Consider the following 13238-nt stretch of genomic DNA (forward strand, 5'->3'; position numbering starts at 1 on the left):
TTATTAGTACAGTGAACTTCTGAAGTGTGTATTCTTTTTTTTATGCAGACTCTATATTCGTGTAGGGATAGGTAATCTGAGATAATTAAAAGTATGGAGAAGGTATGTGTGAATTATATGCAAAATTTTGACTATTTTTATCTCAATCTGATAAAATCCATCTATGACAAACCAATAGCCAAAATCACACTAAATGGACAAAAACTGAAAACTTTCACTCTAAAATCAGGAACAACACAAAGATAGCTACTGTTTCCACTCTTATTCAATATACTTCTGGAAACTTTAGCCAAAGCAAGTAGACAAGAGAAAGAAATAAAAGGAATGACAATAGGAAAGGAACAGAGTTAAATTATCATTATTTATAGATAGTTGACATGATACTCTACATAGAAGACCCCAAACACTCCACTAAAAGACTGCTAGAATTAATAAGCAAATTCAATAGCATAACTTGATATAAAGTCAACACTCAAAAATCAGTAGCCTTCCTGTACATGTAAAAAAAACTCACTGAGAGAGAAACTAGGGAAACAACACCTTTCACAATAGCATCCAAAAAAAATGAAATACCTAGGAATCAATCTAATGAAAGATGTAAAAAAAACTCTACAATGAAAACTACAGTACTCTGAAAAAGGAGATTGAAGAGGATATCAGAAAATAGGAAGATATCCTTTGTTCTTGGGTGGGAAGAACCAATAAAGTAAAAATGGCCATACTTCCAAAACTGTTATACAGATTTAATGCAATTCTGATCAAAATTCCATAGCATACCTCACAGAATTAGAGAAAAAAATCATAAAATTCATTTGGAACCAGAAGAAACCTGGAACAGAACAGGCAATTCTGGGTAACAAAGGCAAGGTAAGGGGCAGTCTCGGACTTGAAATTATACTATAAAGCTACTGTGCTGAAAACAGTGCGATACCGGCAAAAAAAAAAAAAAAAAAAAAGATTCAAAGAATAATGGAACAGATTAGGAAATGCAGAAACAACTCCAGACATACTCAGCCACCTTATCTTTGACAAAGGTGCCAAACACATTCACTGGAAGAAAGATAACCTCTTTAACAAATGGTGCTGGAAAAACTGGCTCTGCACAGGTTGAAGATTAAAATTGGGCCTATAACTTTTACCATGCACTAAATTAATTCAAAATAGGTCAAAGATCTAAATATTAAAAACAGAAACTTTACATCTGCTGGAAGACAATAAATAAAACTCCTGAAAACATTGGTGTAGGCAAAGACTCAATAAAACCTGGACTGCACAGGAACTATCACAAAGAATCAACAACTGGAATTTCATCTTATTAAAAAACTTTTGCACAGCAAGGAAAACCACCAACAGAATGAAGAGACAATCCACAGAGTGGGAAAAAAATGTTTACCAGCTGTTCCTCAGACAAAGGATTACTATCAAGAACATATAAAGAACTCAAAAAACTCAGATCTCCTAAATTTAAAGACCCAATCCAGGGGCTGGGGATTTAGCTCAGCAGCACAGAGCTTGCCTGGCAAGCACAAGGTCATGAGTTCAATTCCTAGTACTGGGAAAAAAAAAAATTCAAAAAATAAAAAAAAAAGACCCAGTCCAAAAATGGGCATCTGAGATGAATACACATTTCTCAGATGAAGAAATACAAACAACAAATAAATATATGAAAAAATGTTCAATATCATTGGTCATTCAAGAGATGCAAATTAAAACACTGAGATTCCATCTCACCCCAGAAAGAATGGCTATAATCAAGACATCAATCAATAATAATTCTGGAGGGACTGTGGGGATAAAGGAAGCCTTCTCTACTGGTGGTGGGAATGTGGACTGGTGCAACCACTGTGGAAAGCAGTCTGGACAGTCTTCAAAAAACTAGGATTAGAAGTCTCATTCCATCCAGCTACTCCAAAAACAATTAAAACCATCATACCACGGTGATATATGTGCACTCATGTTTATAGCAGTGCAATTTGTAATACCTAGATCTTGGAAACAACTCAGATGCCCATCAACTGAGGCATGGATTAAAAAAAAAACATGGTCTTTCTATCTAATGCAGTACTACTCAGCCATAAAGAAGGATAAACTGGAGACTTTTATAGGTAAGTGGATGCAACTCAAGACCATATTAATAAGTGAAATAAATCACTCACATGTGTAAACATCATATTGTTTCCCTAGTGTTAGAAATGAAAAAGTAAATAAGATCCAAAATGTACAATAGATATGGTGTAATGGGAAGAAACTTCAAAAGTGATGAGAAACTTGGATGAGGGAAAGGAGAAAAGAAGGAAGGCAAAGCCTATCTATATCTATATCTATATCTATATCTATATCTATATCTATATGACAGTTAATAGAGTTATACTACTAATTTCTCTCAGTTCATTGAAAAGAAAGGTTCGTGCTATTTTTTGGACAATTAAATGTCCATATCTTGTATTCTGAGTAACTAATTTAAAGATAGCAATACACAATGCATTAACCATTATTGGTCTCCTAAAAAAAATTGACTATTTTATGTAAGAGACTTGAGCATCCTCAGAGTTTGGTATCCACGGGGGTTCTGGACCCCTCCCTGCAAATGTTGAGGGATGATTTTACAAACACACACAATAAATGTCACGTATACGTGAAGTTTGTTCATGCATATTTATGCCATTTACGTACATGTGCACACGCGTGTTACTCTTGTACACACTCACACTCCTGCGCTAAGGCTGTCTCCTTGAAAGACCCTTTCACAGTCCTTCAAGTTGTGCTCATCTCAGGCACCACTGGGCCTCATCAGCCTGTAGGTGTTTCCTTGCGCATCTTTGCACACTGCCTTCATTCTCTGGCCAGTTCAGACATAACAGCACCTGAGAATCACAGGCCTGGAGGTCCAAAGGCCTGCAAATCCATTGGATTTAATCATATGCTTTTCACCAAATCAGCCTCCAGTAAGTAGGATTAGGAGTGAACATGCCCACCTGAAGACAGGTCTTCCCTGCGACTCAGAGGACCCCTGTCACGAAGGACATTCTGTTTCCTGAGGACATGAGCCTCTGCAGAGTGTGCACTCTCTGCGTGTGCCTGTTCCCAGCTTTCCGTGTCCCTCTGGACGCCAACACTACACACTCCCTTCTCAACACACACACCTGATGGCCTGGGTGTGCCCCATCACATTAAGGGTCGTTCGCTTGCCAGTCCAACAAATGTTTGTCGCATGCCTTCTATGGGTTGCAGGGGCTTGAGATTCGGCAGGAAACAAAGCCCTGCTCCTTTCTGGAACTTACAATCTCAAGGATAAAACATGATAAATACCTGGATGTGGCATGATAAATGTACAGCCACGGCACTCTAGGAAAAGCAGAGCGCTGTGATTCTGAAGAACAGGTAGAACAGAGACAGAAGCTGAGTCACCTTGGGCAAGTCACCTGGGTTCCCCTGTAAAGTCAGAATGATGATAGGTACCCGGATCAGGGCCTGCTGAAGCCTGCAGGAGAGATCAGCTCTGAACAGGCCTTTGCAATGGCCCCAGCACATGCACTGTATCAGAACAATAGTCCCAGTCCCTGAGAGGAGACATTCAGTTCTCTTCCAATGTTTTGCTACTATAAGCAGCATTATTATGTATATCTCTGAACAAATCTCCCTTTTTTATTTTAATATTATTTTAGTATTTTTTTTGCAGGAGCATGACAGGGAAGATAAATGATATAAGCAATATTATAGCTCTTCTTACCTATTGCCAAATTTATCTGAAGAAGACAAAGCCCAATTTATATATCATAGGAACTGTCTATCAGCACACATATCTGCAGGGATAATATTCAAAATATTGGCAACCAAAGGGGGCATGGACACACGGCAATCTAAACGAACACCAGCTGTGAATACCAAGTACTGCCACAGCCTTCCTGGGGACTGGATTTTATGATTTCTTGTCTTACTGTGATTTCATTTCCATCCATTTTTACTGTGATATGATATCTCACAATTGTTCTTAGACTCATTTCTCTCATTGCTAGAAAGTTGCTCAGTTAACCAGATGGAAATGCAGCCATTGATTTCCTCGTGTGTCAACCATTAGCCTGAAGAGCAAATTCCTCTCATCCCTAAGAGGTGCAGCTCAATTATGCTTCCTACCTAATGTCTTTTCCCATTGTGTTGAGTTCCTCTTTTGTAGTGGTGAACATCTTTTTGAAATTTTTATAAAATATTTATGTCTGTCTTCACTCATCATAAGCCTTTCTTTCTCCAACAGACAAAAACAGGTCTTCCTTCCAGTCTGGGAACTCTGTTTCTTGTTTCAAGATATTTCTCATTTTTACTGCCACAATTATTCATAATCATTACAGAAGACTGTTAATGTATCCAAGAAAATTTAGGGGAAAAACTGCCCCAAACTCCTCAGCCAGGTATCACCACTAGCAGTTTGGTTTGCCCAGGTTTGTGGTGGTGGTGGTTGTTTAATCTCTGTGAGATCATACTCTGCAGTCATAACTTATTTTCCTCTTAAAAATATTGAGAGAAATGTCCTGTGTTATAACCAGATTTGTTCTCTCCTTAAACATGCAGGGCTTCTACTGTATAAATGTTGCAGGATTGATGCCCTATTGTTGGTGAGAATCACTACTTGCAATGCTCACCATTACCTCTACCACACGGTGAATTACCACAGGTATATATTAATCTCCATCACTAGATCCAGGGCAGGGATTAGATCTTTCCGACTCTATGTCGTTAGTTCTTTACATGGAAGCGAATGCATAGTTAAATGTTAGATGAATAAACAATAGCTAACAGTCCTTGAACAGCTACTTTGCACCAAACCTTCCCTAAACATTTGATTTGCACTGATGCATTTTATCCTCACAAAACAAACGAAAACATTTTGCAGATCCGTAAAGCAAAACGTAGAGTGGTTAAGAAATTCCCCACCATTAATTCCCTTTGCAGCCTCTTACTTTCTCTGTCTTCTCAGAACTTACACTTGGACAGGGACAAAGAACTTGGGGCTGACCAAAAGCGGAAAGTGGCCCCACAGGCCTCACTCTACAGAGCCTGGGGGTAGGGAAGGAGGGCGAGTGGCGGAAGCAGTGTGTTCAAAGATGGTGTAGCGAAAGCTCTCCCCAGGCCTGCAGCTCCCAGAACTGAAGGCCTCCTGCGCCTGGGGTCTGAGGGAGTCATGACTGCAGTCATCCCTCTCCAACTCTACAAGGGTTCTCTGAGGTGAGTAATCAATCACTGACTCAATCTTCAGATGAGGCCGTCAACGCTGCAGGAAAGGAAGCAACTTGTCCAGTGTCGCAAAGACTGCCAGAGGAGCAGTCAGAAAGTGAATCCCCGAGTCTAAGCTCTTCTCTCTCATGTGCTGAAGAGCTTGGGAGCACTCGTGGGTTAGAAGTGGCTTAAAGACAAGAAGTCTTTCCAAGAGCAAAAAGTCTGTACTTCTCACATTTTCCTTTTGGTTTGTCTGACACTTCTAACTAAAAGCTCCCCACAGAGTGGACACAGCAGAGTTGACCCTGACCTCAACCCATTTGAGCAAGAAAAGCAAACAAGGCGAAGTGTCTTCCCGGAAGCCCCGGTGAATACAGAGGGCAGAGGACCGGGCCCGGAGCAGGGCAGCAAAGTGGTACCCTCACTGTGCAGCCCCAGGGAGCACTTGCCACCTTTGCGGATGACAGGGAAGGTAACGGAGACAGACCCAAGGTTTAGGCCCCTATATGACTAGTGCCAAACCTCCGGGTTGTCCCATCATTCAAATGGCGTGACTATGTTTCTGAAGTTGAGTGTGACTCTGCGAGGCGTTGGAAGCAGAGTGGATGTGGTCACGGAGTTATGGGGGCAGAAAGAAGAGTGGTGTGTCCGGGAGACTGCACAGCTGGCCGACAGATGAGCAGCAAGGGGCACTGATCTGTGTCCGGAGGCGGCAGCTCCGAGCTGCCTTGCTGAAAACCGCCATGGTCACCATGGGGCTGTGCGGGCCTTGGAGTTCCTCCGGCCCCGCCCCCTCACGCCACCGAAGAACACAGGCGTTTCGTTGCGCTGGAAGGAGAGAAAGAGCCAAGGGGTCAAATCCGCCACAAGCCACCCTGAAAGACTGATTCCAAGGCCATGATGCTGGACCCACCCCAGCGCCCTCAGCGAGAACAGCCCAGAACAGCCTCATGAGGGCCGAAAAGGAAAAGCCTAACAAGCCTCCCAGCTGACTGTAGTGAGGCACGCCTGTAATTCCAACACTCTGGAGGCTGAGGCAGGAGGACCATAAGTTTGAGCCCAACCTGAGCAATTTAGCAACTTAACGAAACCCCATCTCGAATTTTAAAAAAAAAAATTTTTTTATTTTAAGCCTCCAAACTTGGTTAGTGGAATGAAGCCTGTCAGAGGCCAAGACAGGCCTGGGCAATGAACCCATATGCTGGCATCTTCCCCCAGCTGGGGAAATGGGCTGAACCCATTGTTCAAAATTAAAACCAATGCTACACGGTAGAGCTGGGATTTTTAGTCAGGAGTTTCTCAGGAATACAGCTCATTCTCTCCCAGATCTGGGCGTCTCTCTGGGAACACCTGGGAGAGACAGCGCCCTTATTGGGAGGCAAGTGTTGAAAGGATTGTTTCCAGCAGATTTTAAACAAGTATGGAGAGTCACAGGGAAAGGCCTAGCGCAGAGCAGTGAACTCACCTCTACGAGCACCTCGTGCAGGAAAACAGACAGAGTGTGTCAAGTCACAGGTCTCTAAGCTCCTTGGAGAGAGACAACTGTTCTCGAGGGAACCAAAAGCACCTGGCACAGCTGTCTGCAGGGCAAGCTCCAGACGTGGAGCTTATCAGATCTTCTGATCCGAGCAAAACGCCGTCCGCCTGGGTGGACCTTGCAAATGCCCCTTTGCCCTTGCTGCCCTTCAGGCTCTCGGGCTCAGTGTAGCACAGGGTGTGCTGGCCTCCAGGGTTTCCTCAGAGCCCTGGCCTGTTGAGTAGATGAGGCAGCTGAGGTGGGAAATGGTAAGTGAGGGCGACCGTGTCCCCTGGCCAGTAAGCTTTACACCCGATCGAAGCCAAGCGAAGTTACCCTCTGAGAGGATGTTTGCATTTAACCACAAACAGGAAGCCCAAGCCCAGGAGCCGCCCCTAAGAATGGATATTCCCCAAAGGCAGGTCAGACTATATAGTATTTGGCAAGGAGGGTCAGCTCTGAAAGTCTAGCATGTGGGTCTGTAAAGAAATTGACGTTGCCATTGGGGAACATGGTGGGGAAGAAGGACCCTGAGCTTCTCTGAGTGTCGTGAGTCCCCCCGTCAGGCCATTAAGCTATTGGCAGTATCTTCAGTGACTTCTGCCAACACACACCACCCACCACCAACCCTCCCACACACACACCTCTACTCCGTCTCCACTCAGCACCCACAAGGACTGTTCCAAACAAGAGAATCTGATCTTCTCCCTCCCCTGGTGGCTCCCCATTGCCCTCAGGATAAATCCCTTTCTGAGCAGCTGAGTGATTTGGGCATACCACATGGTCCTGCACAAGGAGCTTGAAGTTGCTTAAACGTACAATGCTCCACCTCCACCTCCACCTCCACGCCACTCTGTCCCTTTGCCCATGGCACTCCTGCCGTCCCTCAGCTCTCATCCAAGGGTACACTTCAGGGAGCCTCCCCTGTGCCTCCACTCGGGCCGTGTCCCCCACAGGGAGCCCTGTGCCCCACCCCCGCATCACTGGGCTTGCCCCTCCTGCCGATTTACCATCTGTCTCCCGCACAAAGAAGCTCTGACTCCCAGCACACATGGAGTGGTGTTAATGGCATTCATTTAGGCATAGTACCAAAAACTAGCTGTCAAATGACTGAAGGAATGAAGAGATGGATCCAGCATTCATTCATTACATGTGCCAGTGCCTCCCCTAGGGCTACAGTATCAAAAACGATCCCTGAAGTATGTCCGGGAAGTGTGCTGAGAAGAAGGCTGACAAGGACCCAGAGATGCCAAGGAAGGAGCAGCAGAATTCCTAGTCTACGCAAAGGACAAGTGGGGACATTAACATGGCCAGGGCCCCAGCCTCAGTGACCATTGCTGCTGACCAGATCAGTGTTGCTTCCTGGCCTCTAAGCTCAGCCTGAGCCTCAGACGTGAGGTAAGTGTGGCCCAAAGAACAGGCCTTCTCTGGGGCTCACTCTCACTGGGCTCGCTAGGTGGCAAGGAAGATGGAAAGATTGTGTGTGTGTATGTGTGTGCACCTGTGTGTATGTGCACACTCATGCACACACACGCACAGGTCTGGCCATACCCATAACAACTCCAACACAGACCTTCACATCCACAGAGCAGAAGAGGAAAACGGGCTTGTGTTTTTCCTCTGCAGCTTCCCAAACCCACCAGCGGGCCCTTGGACAGACTACAGGAATTAGTCAACTGGCTCTTTAACCCAAGATTTCCTAACAAGTGTTCCAGTAAACATGGTTCACTGAGCTGCTTATAAAAAAATGAAACTCCATAGTCCAGGGAGTTTGGAGCAAAGCATGCCATGTCATACTGTCTTAAAGAATCACAAACCACACTGGCATATTAAAGTCTCTGTGAATCCTGATGAAAAGATACCTGTTACCAGACAAATGATAGGTAACAGATGATAGGGTTATGGATGGATGGATGGATGGATGGATGGATGGACAGATGGACAGGTGTTAGACTTTACAATTAAATTAACTCCATGGGACACATTTTTAAGTAACACTAGACCAATCACTTTTATTTGATAAATGAAGAAATCCCGCAGAGAGGGTCACACAGCCTGCAACAGTGGGACTGGACTCCGCCTCCTCATGTAAGCTCTTTTTTTTTTTTTTTTTGGTCTTTTTGAGGCAGGGTCTCGCTACACAATTCAGGCTGGCCTTGAGCTCACTTTGTAGCTCAGGTTGGTCTCGAACTCACGACAATCCTCCTGCTTCAGCCTCCCGAGTGCTGGGATTACAGGCGTGTGCCACCATGCCCAGCTCTCATGTAAGCTCTTTACAAAAGATCCCATTCCCTTTTCCTTATTTAACTCCAAACCCTAAGATTTCTACTGATCAAAGAGATCTACACTGTTTCCAAACAAACCCTCAGGGGTTGCTCTCAGGAACTTTGTCTGACTCTCCCATCAGGCACACCCCTACTGAAGCGGGCGCCCCTCCCTGCACCACCTTTTAAATCCACTTCAGAGGTGGCAGGGCCCAAGCAGACAACAAGCCTGACATTGCGTTTGGGGACATGGACCTACCTATGCTATTTGAGTTAGGGAGGAAAGCTTCCCGACAGGTGTCCCAAATGGGAATGCAACCTGTCCTGCCATCTGCAAGGATTAAGTTGGAGAAATGAAGGCTGAAGTCTGAGAAAGGCTCAGGTGGCGCTGGTCTGGCAGAACTCAGCTGTGCGGTGCCCTCCATGCCCCACCCACCCCCAGACCAGGCAGGCACTCCGGCTCTGCCACAGTCTCCTCCTCCCCGCTGCATACAGCCAGTGTACCCATGGCCTTCAGTGGGTGCCCACGTCCTCCTGTCACTGCTGCATGGATAGCTAGCGTGTGGCATGGGCTCATCCTCTCCTCCTGCAACTCTAAGGTTTCCAGAGGGTAGAGCTGGCCCCAATCTCTGCCAGCTCCCACAGGGAGCAGAGACGGGCTGTGCATGGTGCTGAATGGAAGAGCCCTGCCCCTAGGAGCCTAGCACAGTGCTTCTGTATGACCTATGAAGCGGTGCTCTCCCCAGGACAGTCCTGGGGAGGAGAGGGTTTGAGTAACCCTGGGATGTGACAACATGACAGCTCTTCTGGGCGTCGTGTCCTTCATCAGAGCTTATGATGGCCGAGGCAACCTCTGGGCCTCAAGCTTGGATTCAACTATAGAATCAGCAAGAGGGGAAAGCCTAAGGCACATCTTCTTCATCCTCGCTCCAGCCCTGCCGAGCAGAAGCAGCTGAGCAAAGCCCTGAGGGGCAGGGCTTGTTCCTGCACCCAGGCACTGCCCTCCCCACACCTGGTGTGCGCTCACGGGTGAACCTGTCAGGGCACATCTCAGACCCAAAGGCCATTCGATGGCTTCCGTACTCAAGCAAAGCCACAAGATGTAGGACCAGGGCACCAGGTAGCACGGACTGGAGGCTGTGGGTCGGAGTCTCTTCTCCTGCTCCTTATGCTCAGGTCCCTTGGGAGCCACTTCTCACTTCTGCTCCCCTCCACAGAGTGCTGCCTGGGCCCTTTCTAAAGAACAACGATCTCACTGTGAATTCTGAACCCCAGCAGCCCTCCAGGCCCCAGCTGCTGTGCTCCCATGTTCTCCAAGTCCTGCCGGTCTCTGAGAATTCTCTGCTAGGGCGGAAGGGAGAGGCACCTCCGTGGGGCACCGCTGTCCACACTTCCCTCTCTCCCAGGTGGTGGCCTCTGCGGGTGAGTGCAAGGCAAACAGTTCCCCAGCAGACAGGGAAGAACAAGCGTCAACATCAATTGTGTTTTCATCTGCCCCCGTGGTCCATGGCGGGGACACACAGCCCCAGTCCTGGAGGCCTGAGAGGCCGGCCTATTATCTGGTGCTGTTTGCCTTTGGGTAAACTGAGTGCAATGGGTACCGAGTGCAGAGATGACACAGGAGGAGGCCTGACCTGCGTGTACATTATAGATACCTGGGTTTACAACGTCTGGCCTCCCGGAAACCACCTGTCCTTTGTGTCTGCCCTGAAACCCAGTTGCCAGACAAGCAGCTCTTAAGCAACTGTTCACCCTACACACTGGTACCTCCCTGTCACCCGGAACTGTGGCATCCTGAGCAAGATGGTTCCTCTCAGCCTCCTCCACAGCCATCATGTGGCTCACGTGGGCTCGTGGCTCTCGAGGATGCTTCCAGTTCAAAGTGCCATTACCATAGCGTGAGGATCTCCACCCACCAAGGCAGCGAGGCTGCTTGACTTTATGAAGAGGGAATAAGAACAATGTGTGGCTTTGGCCAGAGAAAATTTCAGCCACCAGCTAATACACAGGTATTTATATCGTGTTATGGGGTATACATATACCGTCCACTAGCACATGTGCAGGTCTGACATGCATTCGGGAATATATTGCAGTTTTGTACACACATATTGCACTTCTGGGTGGATAGTACTTTGAGGTATACACAGAAGATGGGGCACACAGACACTTCAAGGTATGCACACACTGTGTGTGTCTACACCCTTGGAATATAGCCACTCTGCACAGGACCGCAGTGGAGCTTCTGAGGAGCATTAACACTGTGACTCTGGAAAGGCTCTAGGTCGAAGACCACAGACCTGCAACAGGATGGAGCTGTGTACAATGTATTGCCACATTTTGTAAGTCTTGAGCAAATCCCCTACACTGTGAGAACCAGTTTCTGCACCTGCAAGTGGGGCCAATATAGACTTTACCCCCTGGGGTTCTCGGGAAGATTAAACAAGGCAATGCCTATAATAGGCTCACCACAGTGGCTAGCATATCAGGCACACTTAGTAAATAATAGCTTTGTTATTGGTCATGCATTAAAAGGTCTTCTTTATAATGTATGCACAATCAGATGTTCCCAGTAGTAAAAGTTTTGAAAACTCAGATAACAGAAGGAACACTTACTTCATATTTATTTCACATTTGATCTGTAAACTTTTTATTTTAAAAAAATCCACTGTCATGAGCAACATGTGCTGACATTAGTTTTTCTTTAGTGAAATAAGAGTGCAGGCCTTCGATTGTCTCTGTCTGAAACATGTAGAAACCGGGTTGTAAACACGAGGTCTTCGCCTCCTCCCCTGACTTCGGCAGTTCATCAGTGACATGATCCCAGCCAGAAAAGCAGGAGGAAGGACAACGCTTTGATACATAAGAGCTCTTGGGGCAGGAGCTGTACAGTTTGGCAGGCCCATTTGTCTTTTTCAAAATGTTTACCTTGGGCAAACTGTATCAGGTTCTCTTCTTCCACATAATTTCAACACCTCTGTGTCTAAAAACAGCAGCTAAAAGATTTCCCCTCGGTCAGCGCTTTCAGTGAGGGACGGGTGCACGTACATACAAGATAGAAACATAGAGATTCTTCTTCAAGCAGCAGCCCCAGAGAGAGGGAGAGGCCCCCGGAAAGTGCCGGCGTTAAAGTGAGTTACTGGGGCCAACGGGTGCCTCAGAGGATAATGGCTTTATACACAGGGCTGATGCAAGGCGGAAAGGTTCATTTGCTTCTGTCTTGGTCCATCATTGTAATATTTACATAGGAAAAGGCAATTATGCTGTTAGGGATGGGAGGGGCACGCACACACAGAAATCTTTTCCCTGCCAGGAAATCCCAAAGCAGGTTCACGTCCAAGGGACAGTCACCAGTGGCTGGTGAACGGGACACACAGAGACTTAATAACACTAGAACGGGGCTCGCCTTGCAAAGGGGCCTGGCCTGGGCCAGATGCTGGGTCTGCCTGGAGGGCACCTCACAACCAGGACTCCAACATCACACCCAAGGCCACAAGACACTGGGGACCCCAGGTTAACTATCAAAAATAGTGTGTATTGGGAGGACGGGCAGGGGCTGCCCTGAGTGTGTGTTTTAAAATTAGAGAGTTTGGGGGAGGGAGGGAGCCATTAGCCAGGGCTGGGTATCCCCTCGCCGGGTGCCCCTTGCGAGCCACGCCCCCTGGAGTCCTTCCTTTGCTCCGAAATGCTGAGAGATCTGGGCTAGGGGAAAGAGTGAAAATACCTTTAAAAGCAATACTGATTAGGGGCGGCCCACCAGGAAAACCGCTCCGGGTCAGGAGCAGTCATAACAACAAGTGGGGGGTGTGGCTCTGCCCGCCAGAACTCTCCCTTGCCCAACAGGAGATGCCCGCAGGAGGCCGCAGAGCACCCTTCAGGCCCGGAAGCACGGAGCAGGCAGGTAGGTCCTCCGCTGCACAGGGCTGGGGCTGCTGGGGAGACTCGCGCCTCCAAGGCCCTGGCCTGCAGTCTGCGCTAGTCTGTGAGCAGGACCCGGGAGCGGTCACACTATCCGTTTTCTGTTCCCTCGGCAGAGGATCTTCTTGAAGGCGCGGCGGAAGTCGTGGTTGAAGATGGTGTAGATGACCGGGTTCAGGGAGCTGTTGCAGTAGCCGAACCAGAAGAAGAACTTGAAGAGCGTGGGCGGCACCGAGCAGCCAACGGCCGTGAGCGTGTAGGTGAAGAAGAAGGGGAACCAGCACACCACGAACACCCCGATGACCACGGCCAGCACGAACGTGAAGCGCTTC

At 47.3% G+C, this 13238-nt stretch overlaps 1 protein-coding gene across 1 annotated transcript in view; it reads right to left on the reverse strand.

Moving 5' to 3' along the window:
* Positions 1 to 11596: 11596 nt before the first annotated feature.
* The window catches only part of Adra2a (adrenoceptor alpha 2A), a 2928-nt gene continuing 1286 nt past the window's right edge, over positions 11597 to 13238 (reverse strand). Inside the window, exon 2 of the mRNA XM_013504020.1 lies at positions 11597 to 13234. Coding sequence (XP_013359474.1) covers positions 12992 to 13234 — 243 coding nt within the window. The 3' untranslated portion in view covers positions 11597 to 12991. The remainder of the gene's footprint in view (positions 13235 to 13238) is intronic.

Source organism: Chinchilla lanigera, unplaced genomic scaffold, assembly GCF_000276665.1.
Source record: "Chinchilla lanigera isolate Chin_1 unplaced genomic scaffold, ChiLan1.0 scaffold00084, whole genome shotgun sequence".
In the NCBI taxonomy this organism is placed as follows: Eukaryota; Metazoa; Chordata; class Mammalia; order Rodentia; family Chinchillidae; genus Chinchilla; species Chinchilla lanigera.